At 37.3% G+C, this 24,519-nt stretch overlaps 2 protein-coding genes across 4 annotated transcripts in view; one reads left to right on the top strand and one right to left on the bottom strand.

Annotated features, from left to right (window-relative positions):
• LOC110105336 overlaps window positions 1-24,519 on the bottom strand; it is a 39,348-nt gene that overhangs the window by 11,947 nt on the left and 2,882 nt on the right. Inside the window, 9 exon segments of the mRNA XM_028699307.1 lie at window positions 5,822-5,977; window positions 6,077-6,209; window positions 11,185-11,495; window positions 11,579-11,729; window positions 11,837-12,221; window positions 12,223-12,460; window positions 20,093-20,232; window positions 20,334-20,477; window positions 24,009-24,470. Coding sequence (XP_028555140.1) covers window positions 5,822-5,977; window positions 6,077-6,209; window positions 11,185-11,495; window positions 11,579-11,729; window positions 11,837-12,221; window positions 12,223-12,460; window positions 20,093-20,232; window positions 20,334-20,477; window positions 24,009-24,470 — 2,120 coding nt within the window.
• LOC110109650 (G-type lectin S-receptor-like serine/threonine-protein kinase SD1-1) lies at window positions 5,679-11,173 on the top strand. 3 transcript variants are annotated; one of them, XM_020840833.2, is made up of 7 exons: window positions 6,852-7,074; window positions 7,766-7,888; window positions 8,275-8,417; window positions 8,776-8,986; window positions 9,551-9,788; window positions 9,870-10,020; window positions 10,101-11,173. In XM_020840833.2, exons 1-7 carry the CDS (start codon window positions 6,999-7,001, stop codon window positions 10,407-10,409), a joined length of 1,251 nt encoding a protein of 416 aa, XP_020696492.1. In that variant the 5' UTR covers window positions 6,852-6,998; the 3' UTR covers window positions 10,410-11,173. The 3 variants fall into 3 exon arrangements, 2 of the variants coding, with proteins under 2 accessions (XP_020696492.1, XP_028555150.1); XM_028699317.1 differs by having other exon boundaries at window positions 6,995-7,074; window positions 7,766-7,826; XR_003702321.1 differs by lacking the exons at window positions 8,776-8,986; window positions 9,551-9,788; window positions 9,870-10,020; window positions 10,101-11,173 and having other exon boundaries at window positions 5,679-7,074; window positions 7,766-7,826; window positions 8,275-8,326.

The raw sequence follows: 24,519 nt of genomic DNA, 5'->3' as shown, positions 1-24,519 counted from the left end.
TGTCCCTCCATTTCTGTGTGGAGTGCTAGGCTGTGTTGGCTCATGTTATATGGTTCTTGGTTTTCTTGGCTCTTCCATATTCTGGTGGCTTCAGGTTTATTGTTATTGTTCTAGAGGTTTGTCTATGCTAGGCCGTGCTTAATGCTGAGTGGTGTTGGGTGCTGCTATTACTGGTGCATTGTGATCCAAGTTCTGGTGAGGATGGTGTGATCTTTGTGTTTTGTGGTTTGATGTTGTTTTGGCTGTGCATCAGGCTTTCCCTTTTGTATTATTTGGTGAAGTGGAGTTTTATTCCTAGTGTTCTTGGCTGGGTGGGGAGCTTTTACTCGGGGATTTTGGGGAGGGATTGATTTCCCTTAACTTATCCAAAAGCAAGATTCTCTGGAATTGCGAGTTGGAAGCATAAATAACAGACATAAAAAATAAGAGATCAAACCCCACCAAAACTTCCTCTAAGATCATTTGACTAGAAGTATAAGTAGCATCAAAATGGATTTTAGATGGGTTCTATTTCACTCATATTCTTCCCAATTTGGCAAAACTGAAGTTATGACTGCTAACTCTGGTTGCCTGCTTGTTGCATGTTACAGGTGTAGACAATAATAAAATAATATATTTTCATATATTTTCTCTTGGAGGGTTGTGTGACAGGAGAAATTATTATGTGTGGAGTTTGGACGTAGTTTGTATTCGGACTCTAATTAAAATAGTTAATGTCATCTATACACACATTGTGTATAATTTGTATACTGGCTATGTACAATTTATAGTGATGTGGCCTATTTTGATTGGAGTCTGGACGCCATCCGGACTCCGCAAGTAATAATTCCTCCTCAACGGGTAGGTTTCTCCATTTGAATGTATATTTGATAATTAGAGCTTATTCTAATGAATTTAATGCTGATTACTATTATTTTGAAGCAATTTTATTCATTTCAGAGTTCAATTTTGTAAAAGAAACTTGTTTGTATATAAAAAGAAAATTTATGCTTCTTATTTGCTCTCTGTGTTGAGCATTATCTTTTTTTATGCAGCTCTTTAGTATTATCTCTATCATTTTGGGCTCTGCTCGTTTTCTATGTTTGTTCTCTTCTTCAAAGTTTGTAATTATATTTTATGATTAATGAAATTAGGCTGGGCCTTAATATTTTTTATGAAAATTTTACCTAATCAAACTTGAATGCGTGTGGACAAAATTTGTGCAAAAAATTTGAATGACATTATTGTACTGTTAAAGGGTTTTGTCATAGAATAGGGGTCTTGACTGCCACCATTCTCTCTTGGCTGCTACCCAATATTGCATGCTATGTACAGCCACCAATATGATGGCTTAATGTCACTTTCACTGGTGCATTACTGAATATTGGAAAGAATCAAGTCAACACAGGACGGCAAATGTGAGCCATTGGATTTGGAAATCCTTTAAGGCAGGACTTGTTAAACAAAAAGTACTCAATTTTCCTATCAAAATGTTATGATTTAAATTCAATCAATGTTGCTCAATATATGGCTATGATGACGCTCTAGTGCATATCTACTCTAGGTAAATGATTTGAGGGAGAGGGCTACAAGTACTTAACAGAACCTTATGCGCACTTGACTGCCATAATTAAATTGAGTGTGTTATGCTTGACGGATCACCTTCTGAACTAAGCAGACTAATCAGCCTCTTATTTGAGCAATCAAATTAGTCATTGAGTCAAGCAGCTATAATTAGGGGTGTAAATGAATCAAGTCAAGTCAAGTTTAGGCCTTTATCGAGATCGGCTTGTTAATTGGAAAGTGAGCTCAAACTCGAGCTCATCTCACTGTAAACGAGCTCGAGTCGGCTGGCGAGCCAGCTCACGTGGGCCGGAATTTTTAAATTTAGGCAGGATTTTAAAAATTAGTCTGGATTTTTGAAAACTTAAGTGAGATTTTTAAAACTTACTCAATTTTTAGAAAAAAAATATATGAAATGTTTAACATTTATAAAAAACTTAGGTGGTTTTTATTAATTTTTTTAATATTTAAATTTTATAAATAAAATAAATTTATTTTAAAAATATTAATATTTATTCGGTTACTCTGCTCGATTCTACGCATATCTTGATTAAACTTTCGAATGACCTAGATTATAGCCGAGTTTTCAACCATAGATCATACCTAGTTTACAATTGATATTTGAAATTAACTAAATGGTCTCCATCTTTGGATATTAGTGTTGAATGCCCTCTGATTCCTATTTTGATCTCTTTCCCCAGTCTTCGACCTCATCTCTTTAATCCCAGGATTCTTCATGCATTAGGGTCGATTTTTGGACATCCGCTAGATCGACAATGCCACTTCCTTGGGCTCTAGACATTTTATTGTGAGAGTCTTGGTTGAACTTGATATCACGAAAAATTATCCAGACAAAGTGTGGATTGGTCCTGAGAAGCTCAGTTGCGTCCAACTTGTTGAAATGGAAGAATTTCCTCCTTTTTGTGCTCATTGTCAATCTATAGGACATGCTCGGGGGGAATGTCAGACTAAACTTGTTGTCCCGTTAAATGTCCCTGTTAGGCCTTCTTGTTTTGTTAAGGTTTTTTATAAGTTGGAGGTTGGTGGGGTTGCTGAGCTTGAGTCTGGGGAAGTTTCTTGGTTATTATTCTTGTAGTCAAGTATTTGGAGTTATTGTCGGACCCTACTGATGCTATTGTCGGGTGGGTTAATGATGTTTTGGTTGAGGAGGATGTGTTGTCTTTATCTTTTTCTTGCTCTAAGGCTTCTAATAAACATGTTTCTTGTAGTAGGGATAATGCTGATGCTGCTAATGCTTGTAGTCCTATTGATCTTGCTGTTGGGAGTGGTGCTGCGAATGTTGTTGCCAATGTGGATAATTTAGCTGAGTTGCCCTGGTCTGCAGATATTAATCATATTATTTTGGATGTTCCTATTCCCACGGCTTCTTTTCATGTTTGTCCTCCCCTCGTTACTGTAGAGGTTTTGCCTTATGGGCATGTGCCTTTGCCACCTGTTATGGTTGACCATTTGAATTGTGATGTTCCTAAATTTTTTGAAGGTGTTTTGAATTCACAAAATTTGGGTAGGCCTAATGCTTTGAATAATTGTGTTTTACAATGTGGTCTTTCTCCTATGGATGTTTCTACTCCTATAGTTGTGGACTGTTTGAAAGAGAAGAATAATTATTTATATGAGATTAGTAGGGAAGTTGGGCATGAGCTATCTAGTGTTTCAGTCCATGTTGTTTCTCATCAAACTTCCGTAGATTTTGTTGTGGTTTCTTGTAAAGTGGTACCTAATGTTTCTTCTCTTATTGTTCAGTTGTATGGCCAGCTTGTTGAGGTCCTAGTTAATTTGATTTCTTCTAATGCTTTGGTTGCCCATGTAAGAGACATACCGAGGGATTGTGTTAGATTGCAAACTGATTGGCTTGAATGCTCCTCTCCCTCTTCTTATGAGATTGAAGAAGTGGAAGTTATAGCTCATAATGATATTTTGCGAGATGATCACTTTTGGGTGGGTAAACGTAGAAAGCAGAAATCCAAAAGATAACTCTTTTTGGGTGTGCTGCCGTGTTGGTGTTTTATTTCTTCTCCTCTGTTGGCAACTTGTAGCCTTTTCTGGATGAGTTCTTTTGTTGGCCATGCGGATATTACTGTTTTTGTTTGGGCTATGATGTGGCTCGGGCTCATCACTCTGGATCTATGACTAGTTGGCAACCTTTGGTGGTGGTTCTTCTGAGCGATGCTGGCGGTTGGTTGGCTTTTAGGTGGTTTATTGCTCATTCACTCCTCTGGATGGTCAGTGCCTGAATTCGAATTGGTTGGTAGTCTTTGCCAATACTGAGCTTGGTGGCCTTTTGTGTATACTTTTCTTCTCGATTGAGCTCCCTTGTGTTATATTCTATTGTATTCGATTTCTTATTCCGGTCATTCTATTGATTTGACCCTTGTAGTACTCCTTTTGTTTTCATGGAATAAGTGATATATTATAGGACCTAGTTGATATAAGGAAGTAGATTATGCATTCTACGAAGAATATGAACTTCGAGCTGAATTTGACTCGGGCAAAAATGTTTCAACGGCAAAAAGTTAGTTTGGGTAAACTTTTGATGCCAGGCCAAAAGTTATTTTTCAAACCTAACTATTTATCAAGTTATAATCTGACTTTTCTTAAATCGAAATCATTCACATGTTGCGTTCACATAGATCAATAGGATCTCAAATATGATAATTTCAACCCCATTTAAATTTGACAAAATTTAGTTCAATTTTGGCGACCGATAAAGGAAAATAGCCAATCAAAGTTTAGTAATTAAGTCATTATAGAATATCTTACATCATTTTGAATATTTTTTTAATTTATTAATATCAATTTATTCAATAAACATCTCTATTTTTGATGTATTATGACAGAGAAACTCCCAAGTATAAGTGCAGTATTATTTAAAGGAAATTAGATAAAAAATATAACAAATATTTTTATAGTTATATCGAGGTGCAGTTGTATATCTCCATCATTTAATCATTTTGAATAATTAAAATTCAAAAGATTTTTTTTAAAAAAATATTTAATTCAGATAATTAAAGCATGTTAAATGATGTATAAATTTATATTTTTAGATGTTCTAGCATCACACGATTACATATAAACAATAACGATTTAACTAGGAGTGTCAAAACGGATTGATGGGTCAGGTTCAAGTTCGACTCAAAGTTGACCCGAAAGGATTCTAGTCAACCCAAAATCGTACCGTTTAATAAACATATCAAAAACATCAGATAAAATTTGACCCGCGAATGACCCGAATTCGACATGTTAAAAATTTTGATTTAATTTTATTTTTATAACTTATTAATTAATAAGATTTAGCATAATTGATAAAAAAAATTAAAAAAGTAAATGTGTTTAAAAAATAAAGAAACACATATTAAACGTGATATTTTAGGTAAAAAAATGAGTTCTCAGATTAATCTGAACTTCATATGTTTAATAAAGAGTCTGAAAAATTCAACTCAAATTTAACCTATTTATTAAACAAGTCATTCTGAACCTATGTTTTTAAAATCGGATTAGGAATCGGATCATTTTTTAACCCACTTAAATTTTACTGACCGTTGATTATTATTTTAACAAGCAAATAAGAATTAAATATTATGTAAACTAATCGCAGAGAATTACCGTCCATGCATCAGATACAACTTCTTAAGAAAATTATTCCGTCAGTAGAGTTATATCAGGTAGCTTATAATATGTCGTCACGTGCACTTATTCTTTATCGTGCGGCCCGACGACCTGACTTGGACCGAATCCGGGATTATTATGTTCGCGTATTGCTCGGTATTTGCTCAGTATTGCTAGGTATTACTCGGTATTGATTTCCAATAACGATAAATACCGCTATATGAAGATCTTCATATAATAGTATTTTTTGTTTTTGTCGAGCAAAATCGACCAATATCGAGCGACGCAAACTCCCGGGTCCGTTCCAGGTCGGGTCGTCGGGCCGTGCGGTGAAGAGTAAGTGCATGTGACGATATATTATAGTCTACCTGATGTAGCTCTAAGTGATGCAATAATTTTTAGCAAAATACAAATGGAGTGGGCCCCGGTTGGATTTTAGGTCTTCGTGCTGATGCCACACTCCATGAAAGAACTTTTTGCCTCTGGTAGAATTCCGCGTTTATTAGTCTTCCACCAAAGTCGAAAGGACAAAAATAAAAATACCTTCTTCCTCTCCTAGAAATTGTATAACCATTCCATACCTTTCATGAATCATTTCTTATTAGCCTAAAATCAAAATTTAGAGCAGAGGCATGGCAATTTTCTTGCTCGCCATCCTCTTCCTACTCTCCTCCACGCAAAGCATCCCCTCCGCAGCAACCGACACCATCACTCCGTCCCAACCTCTCACCGCCGGCCAAACCCTCATCTCCGCCGGAGGCATATTCGAGCTAGGCTTCTTCAACGCCGCCGCACCTTCCAACTTTTTCTTAGGCATATGGTATTACAAAATCCCGATTCGCGAAATCGTCTGGGTCGCTAACCGCCGATCTCCGATCACCGCCCGGAACGCCACTCTTTCTCTAACCAACGACGGCAATATTCTCATCACCGCCGGCAACGTCAACGGCGGCGGCGGCGGCATCGGAACTATTTGGTCGACGAACACCTCCGGCGTAAAAATCCCATCTTTGAAGCTCCTCGACTCAGGCAACCTCATGCTGACCGACGAGGGATCAAATGCCATTATTTGGGAGAGCTTTTACGACCCTTCCAACGCTTTCCTCCCCGAAATGGAACTCGGATTAGACCTAACACGTCACCTTGAAAAGCGGCTCATGTCCTGGAAATCGCTCGACGACCCCTCGCCGGGCGCGTATACCTACGGCGTTCGCCGCACTGGTTCATCGGAGCTCGTAGTCTGGAGCGGTTCAAACATCCAGTATCGAACAGGGCCATGGACTGGAGTTTCATGGAGCGGCATTCCCCAAATGAACTCGGATGTCCACTTCAACTTCATCTTCGTAGTTCAACCCGACAAAATTTTCTATACATACGAATCGGTCAACAAGTCCGTAATGACTTTAATAACCCTCGATCCCAGCGGTGGTTTGCAACGGCTGGTGTGGCTCGGCGGCCAGTGGAGGCAGTACTGGTGGCTGCCGGAGGACAAATGCGACGGGTACAACACGTGCGGGGCGTTCGGTATATGCAACGTGTATTACCCTGAAGGGGTTTGTAAGTGCTTACAGGGGTTTGAGCCGAGGGCGATGGTGGATTGGACGTTGAGAGATTATTCAGGAGGGTGTAAGAGGAGAACGGCGTTGGCTTGCTCTGGAGGAGGGGATGGCTTTGTTAAGGTGAGTGGTGTGAAGCCGCCGGACACGGAGAACGTGACGGTGGCCGCCGGCCTGGGAGTAAAGGACTGTGGTGTTTTGTGTTTGGGGAAATGCTCGTGCGTGGCTTATGTTGTGCTTGGTGGGAATTGACTGTGGTGGGTTGGTCAGCTAATGGACATCAAGGAGTTTGCTTCATGGACTCAAGGAGGTGTAGATCTCTATCTCCGGCTAGCCGCCGCTGATTTGGGTATGCTCATTAGGCCGAAATTTAATATCACAGACGTATTAGCCATTGTTAATTAATTACTCTTTCCAAAAAGATATCCTATTTGCTACGCAAGTGGTTCAACAATGTATCTATAATTCTATATACATATAGATTAGGTGGTAATACTTACTAATAGGATCATTAAATTGAATGCCAATGAATCCAGCCAGTGGACAATCTTGACCAGTCAAAGTCTATCAAATTTGTCAAATAGCTTCAAAAAGAAAATAAAAATTAAAAACCGAACCGGGTCTGAAGGTTCCATTGGGTTGCATTCTAAACCTTTAGGAAGTATATATCAAACCTTAGTTGCTCCAAATTTCAGATGAAAGATAGCCAAAATGAAGCTGGGGAATAAGATTGGATTGTGGGACCTGATGCGAAAAAAAAAAAATTTGTAGACCTGATTCGAAACGTTGTTGTACGTTCATGATTGAGTTATGTAATTAATGATCTTCGTCAAAGAGCTCCTTCCTACTCAAAATTTCTATAATAGCCTTGGAAAGAGGAAACCTCCATTTTCCACGGTGACATCGCCTGAAAATGACTTCTGCCGTGATACAGATCACATGGACAAGTAGAAAGTTAGATCACTAATAAATATTTTTTTTGCACGGTCATGTTAATTATACTGATGCCATAAATTCTAACGGGATAATTTCTTATGCAGATTCAACAGAAAGTGCGTCAAGCAAGAGGAAGCATATAGTTGCAGTAGTCATCCCATTGGGGTTAGCTTTTATCATATTCTCTTGCTTTGGGATTTATGCATTAAGGAAGAAAAGAAAGCAGGGTAGGTTATCTAGCTACATGTGCCTTCATTTTTTTTTTTAATGATAAAAATTATTTAAATAGCTCCAAATTCAATAGAATGATATGTGATGTATGATTTAGGTTTCGTTTGGAACAGTTTTCATGTGCTTTATAAAGCAGCTTTTTAGTTTTAAAAAAAAAAATTTAAAAATTTGTAAGCTATTTTAGAAAGCAATAAGAAAGCTGTCCCAAACGAAACTTTAATATGAATTTGGAGCTTAAATAATTTTGGGTGATCACAGAACTTTTAGTCAACTATTGAAGAACAGGTTTATTAATCCTTCTTAATGTTTAATAGCACTAATGACATGCAAGTAAAAAAGAAAAACAAGTGTTACTTTTGAATATTTAAAGCTTGCTTGTCAGGTGTAGGAGATGGTTATGTGAAGGAGAGCAGAGGAAAAGAAATGGAACTTCCCTTATTTGATATGTCTGCAATTGAGATTGCTACAAATAACTTCTCTGACGGACATAAGCTTGGAGAGGGAGGATTTGGCCCTGTTTATAAGGTAAATTTGCGAACACTCATCATTTAACCATTTAATTTATTAACTAAATTTTGAATGAACATGAAATTTCCCTATGCTAAGAAGCTTTCCCGATATTAGTCTTTTTCATCGTCTCTACTTCCATCTTCATTTCATTTTCATGTTTGATATCAAATGCTTGTTTTATTTAGCTAGCTGCTTGTAAGCCCCATATATTTTTTGGCTAAGTAAATTATATTGGATATTGAACTATGAGCATAAATTGATTGTATTGTTTATGCAATATCTAATGAATTATTTTATCCTCCATATACAATTACAAAAGTTAGAAGATGTAAATATGCAATGTCTGAAGCTGCTTGAATGTTGAAATCTGCAGGGTCATTTAGGAGATGGACAAGAGATTGCTGTCAAGAGATTATCCAGATATTCTGTTCAAGGGTTGGATGAGTTCATGAATGAGGTTATGTTAATTGCAAAACTGCAACACAGGAATCTAGTTCGTCTTATTGGTTGCTGCATTAAGGGAGAGGAAAGGTTATTGATTTATGAGTACATGCCCAATAAAAGCTTGGATTCTTTCATATTTGGTTAGTGCCAAACACTTTTTAAAACGCCATATTTAGTTTCTTTGTTGAGAAACAATTTTGTAATCATCTATGTGATAATGCTGAGAAATCTAACTGAATGCAAATAGGGAAATGATGTGGGTGCAAACCAGTTATGCTTTTTGTAGGATTTGAGTAATTTATGTTCTGAAGTTTGTTGTTCGGATCAAAGCCTTTATTATCATTAGAATATGCAACTTATTCATTTATTTGACTTATTCTATACGCTTATTTATTCACAGCTCTATTTGAAAGTGGCTATATTTTATATATTCGAACTCCTGAAAAAACTTTTCTATAATCAGGATAGTCAACCACATTATCCTGGTCTTTCAATAAGGTTCTAATTTCTGCGAGAAGAAATGTGTTGGAAAATAGTCATGGGATTATTTAGTATCATGGCGATGAGTATTATCTCTTTATGTTGTATAAATTGTGTGATTTTCTAATATTTGAGAATTATTGTTGTTGCCAAATAAATTTTTATGCTTTCCCAACTATTTTTTTCCCTTTGTAAAGCTAAAGTAACATAAAATATTGTGGCAGATAAAGCATGCAGCTGTCAGCTGGATTGGCAAAAACGATTTGATATAATTATTGGAATCGCACGAGGATTACTCTATCTTCATCAAGATTCTAGATTAAAAATTGTTCACAGAGATCTCAAGGTTAGCAATGTTCTTCTTGACAAGGAGTTGAATCCCAAAATATCAGATTTTGGCATGGCAAGGATTGTAAGAGGAGACCAAATGCAAGAAAGCACAGAGAAAGTGGTTGGAACATAGTAAGTTTTCTCATTCTTTATTTCACTACCTATAGTATGAACCTTCAGAATATCTTACAATTCTATATTTTCATATGACAGCGGATACATGTCACCCGAGTATGCAATGCATGGCATCTTTTCAATAAAATCTGATGTCTTTAGTTTTGGAGTTATTGTTCTTGAAATTCTTACTGGTAAGAAGAATAGAGTGTTTGATCCAAATGACAACCATGTGAGCCTAGTAGGGCATGTAAGTATCATTAGAGAAGAGAAATCAATATACATGTTGCCTTTTATATATATGGTTCTAATTTAGGAATGCTTATGCAGGCCTGGAGACTATGGTCAGAAAGTAAATCCCTGGAGTTAGTCGATGATGCGCTCAAGTATGGCTATCCAGAGAAGGAAGTTCTGCGATGTATGCAGATTAGTCTCCTTTGTGTGCAAGAAGGTAGCGAAGATAGGCCTACAATGGCTTCAGTGGTTTTGATGTTGGGTAGTGAAGGCATGACACTGCCTCAACCTAAGAGGCCTGGCTTCTATCCTAAAGATGGTTCTAAAGTAGCAAATTTGTCAACGTCGGATCATGTCTATAGTAGTGGAAATGATATCACTGTTACAATGATCCATGGTAGATAGAGAAGCTGAATCAAAACCTATTAACAACCCGGGTGGTATAAATGACAGTAATAATGTAGCTGACATCCAACTAACTAATCAAGATGCCGCGGCTTTGTTGTGACTAGCAAAATTTTCTTGATGTGAGTAGGAAAAGAGCAGAAAAAGTATAGGCTATTTTTACATAGCCGTTGTATATAAACTGGAAGTTGTGCACTATTACATCAACAAATTTGATTTTATTCCTCACTCAACAGTGTGGCTGCTTGATGTGTTTATCATCGATTCTGCTTTTATGGCTTATAGGCAGCATAAGTGCTGCAATTGTTATATATTGCTCTTTGGCCTCTTATATGTTTAGCGATTTTAATAAAGTTGAGTTTTGTTAGATTTGCAGCCAACTCCCTATTAGTCATTTAATTACCTGTTCGCTTGCTTGTAGATAAAAATATAAAGTTTAAAACGTGAGGATGCTACTTCTCATCAACAATTGAATTAAAAAATATCCATAAATCACATCCAATTATGTCGAGAGTATCGAATAAAAAAAAGAGAACATAAAAATAGAGAGAAAAAAAATCTCAAGTAAAAAGCTGTGAGATTTCATTAAAATGAATAAAAAATATTTGAGCCTTAGAAGTCATGACTTAAGCAATTAATTGGATTAAGTCAAACTATACTACATATTAAATATGAACATTACAACATAATGTAAAAAACATTCCAAAAAAATGCGACAAATTTAATATGGAGTTTAGATGGCTAAAGCCTTAATATATTTACTTACCTTCATTATCTCCCAAACGGTATTGTCAATGATATCTCATTTATAGAATCAGATTCTTGCTTAGTTGACGATGAATGATCCCCTTCAAATGAATGTTGCCTCATTGCAACAAAACCAGGACGCTTAGGCTCTGGTAATACCTCTTTATCACTAGTTAACATCAGAATAACAGAAGACATTAAGGGCCTATCGTTAGGGCGTTCCTGAATGCACAAAAGCCCGACTTTTATGCATCTTAATACTTCCGCAATAGAGAATGAATTGCTTATTGATTCATCAACTAATTCTAAAGTCTTTCCTTTATTCCATAAGCTCCACGCCTGCGTCAAACAATATATATATAGGTTGTTTATCCATAACAACAAATGATTTTTTATAAAGAATAAAAGATAATAGAACTTACCAGTTCTACAAGATGATTAATAGATTTAGATTTAGAAGAATCTCTATTCCTTTGATTGCTTATAACCTCAAGAACTATAACACCAAAACTAAATACATCAGATTTTGCAGAATAAATGCCTTGTATCACGTATTCCGGAGACATGTAGCCACTGCATGAAAAGATTTAGTTTGTATAATTAATAATTATACAAGTTATATGAAAATAATATCTTATGTATGCATTAGGATATATAAATCATAAACAAACAGCTCTTACTATGTTCCTACTACTCTTTTGGTCTCAGATTTTGCCTCATCTTCTCCAAATATTCTTGCCAAGCCAAAATCAGAGATCTTAGGCACCATCTCTTGATTGAGAAGAATATTACTAGCTTTCAGATCTCTATGAATAACTCTAACTGCCGAATCTTGATGAAGATATAAGAGTCCTCGAGCTATTCCAACGATTATGTTATAACGAATTTTCCAATCTAGCAACATCTTCTTTTCTTTGTCTGCACTTAGATGTAGTAGGTAAGTATAAGTTTGCTAATAAATAAAAATATTAGCAAAATAAGTCTGGCTTGTGTTTTGTAGGGCCTGGAGCAAGTATTTATTTATTTTTAACAAGTTGACCCCAAATAAGAAACTGAAAAAATTAATTAGAAGCAATATTCACGACCTTACCAAATAGAAATTTATCTAAGCTTTTATTTGGCATGTACTCATATATTAGCATCCTTTCCTGTCTCTGTATGCAACAACCTAAAAGTAGAACCAAATTTCTATGCCGAAGCTTTGTTATTGACATCACCTCATTTTTGAATTCATTTATCCCTTGCTTTGAGCTTTTGGAGAGTCTTTTCACAGCAATCTCCGTTCCGTTTTCTCTGATCTTTCCCTAAACATTAGCATCTCATGTAAATATTTATATGCAACCAACTGAAATTGAATTAGAACAAGTTTATCATCATATGAAAAAGCTAAGAAATAATATTTTTTTTAACCAATTTTGTTTTAGCCAAGTTCTTTTGAGTGAAAAAAAAAATCCTTGAAAATTGCACACAAAGGTATGTTGGGTATCATTTTATTTGGAAACATCTATCCATTCACCTAGGGTCTATTGGGATCAATTTTTTATTTTAATTTTAATTTTATTTGTATTTTGACATGAAATAAAATATGTTTGGCATATTAAATATATGTTTTTTTAATGTCAAATAATTTGATTTTTGTGGTAGCGGTGGCGGCTAACCGGCATTGATAGCGGTGAGCATGGGAGTTGGTGGTGATGACAAGGTCATTCGTTGAAACAAGATGGTGATTACATGGATATTTATGTGAATACGAAATAGTCTATAAGAAACAAACGTATGCTAACTCCTCAAAATGTTTGCATCATTTTAATCCCATAGAAGTCAAGCTCATTTACTACATCAAAGTTAACAAGAAATGAGATGATTCAAATTCCACTAGATGATGAACTACAATCAACAAAACTTAAGACCTTTTACAACTTCCAAACCTTTTTAACAAAATTTCAGACCCTTTTATTTTGTCACCATCATTTTTTAATTTTATTACAGTGAAGTCTTTCCAAACTTTTAAATGTCTCTATTAGGGGTGCAAACGAGGTGAGTTGAGCTCGAGTCAGGCCTAACTCGAGCTCGACTCACGAGCCAAATCCTGATCTCGAACTCGGCTTGTGCCACTGAAACGAGCATGTCTGATGTGAAACTACCAGGAGTTGGCGAGAAATTAAGAAGAGCAATCGTCTAAAACTTTTCCAATATAAAATTAATGTTCACACAAAGAAAGATTTTATAAATTCGAAGCTTTTAACTTGCTTAGGCAAAGAAGTACACGTTAGATTAATCAAGCATCAAAGAAAAGAGTAAGTTTTATGAGCGCAATAACAATAATCCACAATTTAATAATGAGAGATTTCACCTTGAGGACCTCCTCACTCAATCACTTGTTGGGTTAGCAGAAAAAGATATTCCACACTAGAGAAGAGATCATCACTAGGAAGAAGTAGCCCAAGATCTTCGTTGATGGAGAGGTAGCTGGCAACAGATGGATTGGTGGACGCCCCACAATTGTTCACGATCCGATGAGGTGTTCCTCAATTGACGGTGCCAACGTGAAGATGATGCGGTCAATGTAGTTTTCCACGAAGTCGTCGACGTCCAACTTTAAATCAAAGAATGGAGATCGGAGAATGTCGGTTTGGCCCAAAGAATCCTCTACAATCTCATGATCAACATTCGGGTCGGCCATGCGTGATTGTCTAAGAGACAAAATAGAGAGTGAGTGGAAGAGGGGGTCGGGTAGGATTGGCCAAGCAAAGGGGAAAAAGGGAAAAGGTTAAATCAGAAAGTAATTTCAAATTTAGGGAGTAATTAGAGATTAATGTCTTTGAAATTCAAATTTGAAACAAGTGGGAACTAGGAGAGAAAGTGGGGAGATGATTGAATTAATTAGATCCTTAATTTATGGGATCTAATTAATTAAAAGGGGAATGTTAGGGTGGCCGACCAAGGAGAGATGGAGGGAGGGATTTGGGTATTAATGAGGTGGTCCCATGCAATTAAAAGGACTGATGGTGTAAATCTAAAATTGATTTCAGATTTAAATTAATTGGGAATGTTTCCTACATTAGAGGAGGGCTATTTATGAGGAAATTTGAAATTCAAATACTTGAATTTGAATTTGAATCAGCTCCTAAATTAATGGGACCAAATTAGGAAAGAATTTATTATGGATTTGAATTCAGATTTGGAGGGGGAAAACGTATGGGGGGTTCGGTGGCTGTGGTAGGGAAGAGAGTCGGTGAGTGGGGGTGAACACGGAGGTCCACCGGTCGAGTGGGGTTGTGGTTGGGGGTCGGCGGACGGTGGGAGAGGAAATGAGGTGGGGTGCCATGGGTTGGAAAGGTGAGGAGAGGAAGGGAGGCTCTCGGTTTGGGAGAAAGGGAGAAGAAGGGCAGCGGGCTTGGGGAAGGGGAAGGGGAAGGGGAAGGGGAAGGGGTCGGCTATGGAAGTATAAGGGGTGAAAAGGAATATGAAGACTAACCACGAGTCTCGGCTCCTACAAGCGGCCGATGGGTGATGCTATGCTCTCTTCTAGGATCTCTACTCTCAAGAACTCACAAAGAGATCAAGAACCAAAAGCTGAATTTTCATTTCAATCATCATCCCTTTTACAATAGAAAAGGCCACAATATATAGGCCTAGAGAAATAAAATAGCAATGACTCAAATGCCCCTCAGGCTACAACTCAAGCAAACTCAAAAGAAATGGTACAATCATAAATAAATAAACTACAATACATAAAAGTATAAAAAATAAAGATTATGAATCGTAGCCATCGATCTACGATTCCTACGTTGAGAGACTCGTCGATAACGTCTGTCGATGTCCTCATCAATGTCGATCGGCTCAATTCCATGGTTCGAGCTCGATTTCGCACACTTTCACCCTGCATCCCTCATCCCAGCTCCAATTTTGCCCTACGTCTCACGTTCGAGCTCTGATTTCGCCCTGCATCTTGCGTCAGAGCTCCAATTTCGCATTTGAGCCCGCCTGCGATTTCATTTTCCCGCCCCCACAATTTTGCGTCTAAGCCCACGTCCGAGTCCGCTCGTGAGTAATCGAGTCGAGTATCAGCTGGATTAAACTTGAGCTTGAAATTATGCTTGAGCTTGAAACTCAATAAGCTCAACTCACGAGCTCGTTAACGAGTCAAGCTCGAACTGGCTTGGGTCAGTTGCACCCCTAGTGTCTATCACTTCCTCCTTTTAAAGAGATTCCCCTGAATATCATTAATAACAATTTCCACACTCCAACAATATTTATAATCACATCAACTGTAACATTTACTTAAGTGTAATTCATGATTTAATCACTAGAATCTATATTTACTGGATGTAAATCAAGACCTAGATGTTGTAAACTATTAAAATTTTGAGATGAGGTATTAGACATACTTAAAATAAAACATCATTCAACTTCAAAATTTATGTTAATATATTATTATAACATATGAACTAGATATGAAATTCATGATAATATTTAATATCACTGCATATAAGGAATTTGCAATATTTTGTCACATGGATATACGAGGATTCATTTGTGAATTTTACAAATTTTTTTTATTTATGACATTATGTATGGTTTATTATTAATTTTATTCCTAATACTATATACATATATGAAAGCTAAAAAAATTTATTCTTGCAAAGTATATAAATGAACTATATTATAGTGCTTTGTGAACCAAAGAAAGAGCATTAAATATTTGTTTTGAATTGAGAGTGAAAATTTTAGAGATAAATACAACAACAACATTGTCTTTATCCTACAGCTTGGGGTTGGCTATATGAATGTTTTTTCTCCGTTATGTCCTATTAAAAATTAAATTATTCATTATGTCCTATTAAGAATTAAATTATTATTTAAATTTAATAAAAAAGGACTTTTCTTATAATTTTTAACCAAGTCTTTTTAGTTCTACCTCTAGCTTTCTTAACATTGGCTAAATCTAATACATCTACTCACTTAATCGGGTAATCCGAAGGTTGATGTTTTATGTGCTAAACCATCTAAGGAGATTCTAATCTTATCTTCCACTAGAGCTACTCCAGCCTTCTCATGTAAATACTCGTTTCGCATTCTATCTCTATAAGAGTGAAGCCACTAATTCGCCTGAGCAACATTTTAACTTAATTTTATGCTTTTCTTTTAATGACCAACATTCGGTGCCATAAAATATTGTAGGTCTCACTACCATCTTATAGAAATTTCTCTTAAGTTTGAGAGGTACTTTTCTGCCACACAACATGCCTGATGCATTCCTCCACTTCAACCATCCAACTTGAATTCTACTAATAATATCCCGATCTATTTAACCATCACTTTGAACAATAGAACCGAGTTTTAGATATCTCGGGTCTATCATTCAAAGTGATGCTGAAATAAATAGAGATATTATTAGCATTGATGCCCTATCTCTGTCACGACCCGACCCGACGGGGACGGATCCTGGACGATGCCCAAATCGGCCTGGACGATGTGCACAAAAAACCACCTGGAGCAAAACTGGGCAAAATCTGGAGCAAAATTACAACTGATCGTCCCAGGACGATCCAGATCGTCCTGGACGATCCTGGAGCAGATTTTTTTTTTATATTACAATCTCCTCCTCACCTCCCTCCTCAGTTTCCTCTTCATCACAGACGGTGAGAATCTGAAGAGTTCGATCCTTGCATCAATGCCCTAGGGTATAATTTTCATCGCACTTGAAGCACAACCCCTTAGCCCTCTTCTCCTATATCTCATTCTTTGTCAGCCGCTTGAAATTTCCCCCACTCCCTCCTCCTACTGTCTTCTCTTTCGTGGTCTCCCGACTTCCTCCTGTTGCAGGACCTTTAGGTGCTAGATGGGTGGTTGTCATCCTATAAGTATCCCCTGTGCAGCAGCTCCTGGCTCCCCTCTCCAAATTTCTCTGATTTACAACCACCTGGGCCAACTTCATGGCCTCCCCCAAGTCACGGGGCATTAGAACCTTCATTGTTGCTCGGATCTCCGCCTTCAACCCCTTCATAAAATTTTCCTCCAATATCGTATATGATAGTCGCTCCACCCTGCTAGCTAGGTGCTCAAATCACTTCCAGTAGTCTGCAACTGATCCCTCATGTGTCAAAGCAAAGAACTGCTCATAGAAATCTCCTACCCGATCGGTTTGAAAACGTTCTATTATGCAGTCATTGAATTCCCTCCAATTCATAATAGGCCTCCTCTGGTCTCTCCACTAATACCAAGATAGAGCTTTTTCCTTATAAGAACAAGCCTGATGCTGTCAGCTTCTCTTCCTCCGTCAGCCCATTGACGGTAAAGTATCGCTCCACCTTATAAATCCACTAATACGCATCTTCTCCTTCAAATATAGGCATCTTCAACTTTCTCACCTTCTGGTCGCCACCATTACCCCTTATTCTTCCATAGTTTCCCCTCTCCCAAGTGCTAGGCCCATCCCACATCTCCCGATCTTCCCTTGCCCTGTCATAGCCCAAACCCCCTTCGAAATCCCCCCTTCTTTCTTCAAAATCAGCACCTCGACAGCTATAGTAACCCTCCTGACTTTTCACATATCCACCTCCTCTTTCTTCCCTCTGGGCAGGCTCCAGATGGGGTCTTTTTCTTTCTCCTTCCATGATTTCCACCTCATCGTCCTCCCTACGAATTTCAGAATTTGTGTTCTTCCCTTCCACCCCTTTTGCCACGGAAGCCGCCATTTGGTTTTGAATTTCCAACATTTTCTTCATCATGTCCCGGAGATCGGCTACTTGTCCTTTCATGGATGAAATCCTTTTCTCCATCATTTTCTTGATTTGATTCATCTCCCCTTCAAGCCTTTCTTCCAAATCATCCACCTTCTTGGCCGCCATCACAATCCGGAGTTTGTAGATTCACAAAATCTGAATTTGGGACTCAAAAAACAACAACTTCCTCCTTTTCCGGGCCAAAAATTGCTGCAGGAATTTGCCAAAAACAGCCCTCCACCGATCCCAAGACTTGCTCTGATACCAATTTGATAAAAAATAGTTGAGTTCGCAAGTAATCTTATCAGATCTACTTGAGTTCGCAAGCAAACCTAGCAATAATCGGTAAAAACAACGAGAAAATAACGGAATCGTGGTGGAAGAACAACAAAACGATAGCAAATCTTATAACAAACAAAGAGAGACAAGAACAAAGCAAAGATACAAGAGATCCTCAATTTGAGAGGAGGATCGTCTCTCCCAAATCTCTAGACAAGAGATTGTAGAGCTCAAACGCCAAGAAACCCTAATTTCAATCAATCAAAACATAATCTCTCCTAATCCCTTCCATCCCCTTTAATACAATATCTTTCCAAATTTAATTTCCCTCCCAAGCCCTAGCCGCCCACTCCTTTTCAATTTGATCTTGTTTGGACTAGTGGGGCCCGCCCCTTTGGGCTAAAACAAGAGAGGAGGCGAACTCCTTCCGCCTCCTGTACACCAATTGAGCCGGCCTCCTTTGGGCCGGCTGGGCTGATTCACCTTGAACCGGCATATCAATCAACTTGGCTTATGTTACCTGTAAACCGACTGGTTCATTAAATCTGATTTCTCTGCATTATTAGCTCCTCTATTTACCACTTGAGAGCCAATTGCTAGCCCCTACGCTGTATTTCAACTCTTCTAGTATTGGTTAACTCCTATATTGTCAGTTAGCTCATCTACCTCCATCCTTTGACCTGCATACTAGTTCCTTTATTGTTAATCAGCTTTTTTTTTATTTCTATTTTTCCTACACTGATTCGTGATCATATAAATATTATTGCTATTATTTGACAACTAACATGCATATTGCTCATTGTCGTGCTTTGAGCTAGTTATAGAATTTGGTAATTTGTTGGGCGCTTGAGCTTATTATATGTAATTAAATGATTTCAGGACAGGGAAAAAGAGGATGATGTGAAATTGATCAAGATTCTTCAAGTTCAAGCATTTGTTATTTAAGTTATTATTTTGTACTCATGACATATAGTTATGATATGATTGTATATATCATGAGTAATAACGTGATTTTTTGAAAAATAAATACAATATATATATATATATATATATATATATATATATATATATTCTTTCACTGATATTTATATTGATAAAAGAAATTAGGAAGCTCTAGTTATTGTTTATTAGAAGATAAAAGAATAATTCTTCCATAATGGATTCTGGGGCATCATAGCTCGGTCCATCATTCCTCTGCTTGCTGCATTGGAGCCTACTAGCTCTTATGCTATTTGCTAGCTCTATGTGTGTCTATTAGCTCCTCTTTTTTTGCCTTAGAGCTATCACTACCTCTTATGCCACCACGTTGGTTTCACATGTTAGATCCTAACTTGCTCATTAGTGAGTGTTAGTTTACTATATGTCACCATCCAAAACTCCTAGTCTGACCATCATCTTTTTTTTACATTTGTGCACCATGTATAATAGGACCATCTTTATACATGATTGATGGAGATATAGACTTTCTATATAAAGAGAGGCACTAGCCTCCCCATAATTTTCTCTATCCACCACTCATTGGTCGTTGGACTTGATGATAGGCCAAGGTGGACAACCCTTCTACCTTATACATTTTTATAATGATTGTGGATCTTCTCCTCTCACCTTACTATAGACGTTAGCTACAATTCTAAATAACATACCCCAACATCTTCGGATGTTACTTCTATGACATATTTTCCCTACTCCTTTCTCCACTCGACCACAAAAAAATATCATCCACGGTTGACTTTCTCCCCCCAGATTGGAGGTATCTGCAACTATAAAAAGAGCCAAAACCATCCTCTTCAAACTTCACAAATCTCTTAAACATAATAATTTTATTGACACACAGGAATAAATGAATATAGAATATAATCATACTTTTAAAAAGCAATATCTATTTGTAAGTCCTTTAATAATAATCAAATTTATCTGAAATCTAATTACCTTGTAAACAGAGCCAAAACCACCCTCTCCGAGCTTGTTCTCATCTGAGAAATTATTTGTTGCATCAGCAATGGTTTCAAAATCAAATAAAGGAAGATCTATGTCTTTATCACTTGCCACCTCATCATTCTCCATTTGCACTGTTCATAGTCACCATAAAAAGAGAAATAAAGACAAGAGAAATACATATTATTGATTGGGAACACTTGAGTAATATAAATAAAGGAAAATTGGATCATACGTTTCCTAATAAAATTTCTTCTCTTCTTGTGACGAGCTATCAAACAGCTGATTAATAAAAATCCAATTAGTAAACTCCCTATAATTGGCACCACAATTGTAGCTATCCTTTTGCCCTTGTGATCAGATTGACTTGATGATGTGCCTACAGATACAACGAGAAATAACTTATATGATTTATCAGCACTAATGAGTTAATATTTGGAATATAATGGCGCTCAAAATATTCAATCCATCCTTTTAATGACCACTCGCTAGCTATATATGAATTCAGATCTTCTGCATTTTGTTATATTAACTGCAAAAGGTGCAGCTATAGATGCTAGCCAACCTATTCAATTTGAGGTCAGGATTCTCTGCCTAAAAACAAGGCTCATTTTGAAGAAAAACAGAGAAAGCTTCTATCTGGAAGATAAAAACATTTAATTTCACTTCGATCAAAATAGGTTTAAACTTGATACATGAAATTTTTATAATAGCATTATATAACGCGATTTTAATTTGAAGATAAATTTAAATTATAAATATATTTATATATAATCAGTAGAAAAGAAAAATGATATCATTTTTTAAGATCATTGTGAATTTTGATGTCAGAATATTCTGATCTGATTCCAGTTATATGAAAAATTATATTAAAACACTTCAAAATGTTGAAGCAGCTAAAACTATTTAGAAGATTTTGTTCAACTTGAGATAGAGAATGAATGACTTCAAATGAATCCTGAGCTATAATCATGATCAAATGAAATCGAATTATAAATAGCACCAAAAGAAGTCAACCTAAAAATAAATAAAATAATTAAAAAAAATGTATACATCTTTATTACTTTTTATTCTCGTGCATATTATATATGAGGCTATTTTATCGAATACAATATTGCTTTGATATATATTAAGAAAATTCATTTTGATCAGCACAAATCTTAATATAGTTTTTGTATTAGGAACTTTCAAAATTAAATTCAAAATCATTTAAAGTCTTATTTTAGCAAATTTATAGTCAAATTGAGCATCCAGATGAACCGAACAATACCAAAGGTGGTCTAATCTAAGTCCAAATAAGCTAAAATCAAGCACCTAAATGAGAGCTAATAATTTTTGGGACATTAATTGAAGTATCAAATGGTCTCTGTCTCTTTGAATTTTGCATCCCTATTGTCAAAACAAACAATTTGATGTGATAAACCCAATAAAGTCAAGGCCATTCTATTCTGAGGCCATAAAAGTACTTAATTATGAATAAAAGATTTATAATCAAACTATTCAATATAAGTTCTCTGATGGAGTATTATAAAATTTTAGCTAAATTTAGCAAAATACACATTTTAACGTAATTATAAATAAACCCTCATACTTCACATGAAAGGGACTTAGAGATCGAATGTACTTAGACTTCAATTTCGTGATAGCTTAGAGATCTAAGAAATTTCAGAACTCTACTTGATGTTTGATGTTGACGATCACGGCCAGCCATCACCATCGTCTAATTGTCATTGTCTAGCCCCTATCACTCAACTGCTATGATGCACCGACATGGACACGGCGACACAGACACGACACAACACGGATACGGGACACGGCAATTTTTAAAAATATAGGACATGGGTGCGGCGTGGACACAGCATAATAATTTTTTAATATAATATATAAAAATTAAGGTGACATTATAGTAAAAATGTCAAGCAATAATAAATCAATTTCATGATAAGTTGATAACTTGTTTAGCTTATAATTTTGAAGTTTGCTTGTTTTTAAAGTTCATAAGTTGTTTGTATGTGAAGATACCGAGTGATACCGAGCATGTACCTAGCAGTACCGAGCATATACCTACCAGTACCTAGCATGTACCTAGCAGTACCGAGCATGTACCTACCAGTACCGAGCATGTAGCTACCAGTACCGAGCGTGTACCTACCAGTATCGAGCATGTACCTACCAGTACCGAGCATGTACCTACCAATACCGAGCATGTACCTACCAGTACCGAGCAGTACTGAGCATGCACCTACCAGTACCGAGCATGTACCTAGCAGTACAGAGCAGTACCGAGCATGTACCTAGCAGTACCGAGCATGTACTGAGCTGTACCGAGCATGTACTGAGCGGTACCGAGCATGTACCTAGCAATACCAAGCAATACCGAGCATGTACATTAGGTTTTTCAACAATGAAGAGAAGAAATGGCGCAATCCACTTACAGTTCTTGGCTCTCTTGCGCGCAGAAGGTGCTCTGTTTGACCTTGATTGCGAACTTTGCCTCGAATGACAGCAGAAATAATGCAAGAACGAAGGAATGAGAAAGACGAGCTCTGCTTGGCCGAGCAGAAATGACGAAGGAACGGGAGGCGAAGGCAACGGGCTCCGTTTGGAGTCGACTGTGAGCTCTCTTGGTCCGCCCTAGAAGATTTCTTTCGTGGATCAGAAAAATAGGGCTTCTCGTTCGCGAAAAGGCTAAATAGAACGGACGATTTTATCATTTAATAACCGGACACGACACCGTGTCCGATTTAAATTTTAATGTTTTAAATTCTGACACTCCAATGCCGTGTCGGACACGTGTCCATGCCGTGTCGACACGTGTCGACACTGCATACCCTCTTTAAGAGGCGTGTCGGTGCATCATAGCTCAACTGTCATCATCTGACCGTCATCTCTTGGTTGTTGTCATTTTATTGCCATTTTCTATTGGGGAAGTAAAATCACGCAGCGAACACAAGCAATAAGAAAAAAATTTAGTGGAAAGAAACAAACACAAGGATTTAATGTGAAAAACTTGAAACCAGAAAAATCATAGAGCAACACCACACAAAGAAATCACTATAAAAATTTGGGAGAGATAGTATAGATTCTCTCTCTCTCTCATCTATCATTGTCTCTCTTCAGCCTTACAACATTCTCACACATGAACAAATAAAGAGAAACACCTTAAAACCACCAAGGGCAACACTCTTCATGAAAAATGATAAAGAAAATTGTCTAGTCCTCGGCAGTGCCGTGAAACAAGATTTGGAGCATCGCAACACTTAACTCTCTATCTTCAGTCTGCGCGATAATGCCACAATGCTCCCTAGCAGCGTCAGGGTCCAGAGCGCACAAGTGCTCCACTCTTTGTCTGCCTCCGACCAGACAATGTAACACCACAGCGCTCGGGTACACCTATTGCAATGTTGAACAGTGGTATGGATATATTAGGTGAAACACCCGAACTCATCACTCGATTGTCGTCATCCACACTCGTCTCCTAACCGTTGTTGTATGATCATCATTGACCCATCATAATCTATTCATCATTATTCGATCACCATCATCTCATTGCCATCATCAAATTATTATCATCGACCAAAATTATCTAACTATCGAATCTACACCATTCTCTCATATTTATAAAAATATAGACTTGTAATTCTATCTTCTTTGGTTGAGCAAACAACATATTTTTATAATATATCTATATAATTAATCATTTCATCTGACCAGATCTTGTGATTTATTTTTTAGTATTCATCAGAAAAACTCTGAAAACTACAAATTTTTTTTAATTTTTTGTTTATTAGATGTTCATGAAAAAAACAAAACATAGAATTTTGTTTTTTATTTTTATCGTCCTAAATTTTATAACACGCAATACACATGATGTATGCAAGCATGTATGTCAAATACCAAGTACACATACCTAAATCAATGGCGGCAACGCGGACGTAAAGGTCTTGCCCACCGTTGGCATACAAACGCATGTCTTTAAGCTCCCCCGTCCACATGATGCACCCGGTTCCGCCGTTGCTGGGATCAGCCAAAGAGTAGGCGGTGCAGGAGCAATTCGTCAAACACCTGACCCTGCACTCATCCAACCCCAATTCCCCATCCGCCACCGCCGCCGACGTATCTGGCAGCTTCACCCCGCTCACAATCAAGAATCCATCGGACGTGCCGGTACCGTTCCGGCAATCGAGCGTCGTGTTCCTAACACACCCATCGCTCACATCTTTTAGAGCCCATCGACCCCTATTCTTGGGCCGAAATCCCAAGAGGCAACTGCAGTGCGGGATCTCGTTCGCGTTGCAGATGCCGAACGAGCCACACGGAGAGAAAGAATCGCATTCGTCCATGGGATTCTGCCAGAATAAGCTCCACTGCCCTGGTGGGTCTAGCCATACAAACCGCTGAGCTGTTCCGTTCGGGTTCAA

Source organism: Dendrobium catenatum, unplaced genomic scaffold (genome assembly GCF_001605985.2).
Source record: "Dendrobium catenatum unplaced genomic scaffold, ASM160598v2 fragScaff_scaffold_1242, whole genome shotgun sequence".
NCBI lineage: Eukaryota > Viridiplantae > Streptophyta > Magnoliopsida > Asparagales > Orchidaceae > Dendrobium > Dendrobium catenatum.
The sequence above is the reverse complement of the archived record's forward strand: the minus strand, read 5'-3'. Positions and strand labels throughout refer to the sequence as shown.

Excerpts from the sequence above, each read along its gene's own strand:
- LOC110109650 (XM_020840833.2), top strand. The coding sequence starts at position 6,999 with ATGGACATCAAGGAGTTTGCTTCATGGACTCAAGGAGGTGTAGATCTC. Across the intron at positions 7,889-8,274 it reads AAGGAAGAAAAGAAAGCAGG|GTGTAGGAGATGGTTATGTG; the intron begins GTAGGTTATCTA and ends CTTGCTTGTCAG. Across the intron at positions 8,418-8,775 it reads GATTTGGCCCTGTTTATAAG|GGTCATTTAGGAGATGGACA; the intron begins GTAAATTTGCGA and ends TGAAATCTGCAG.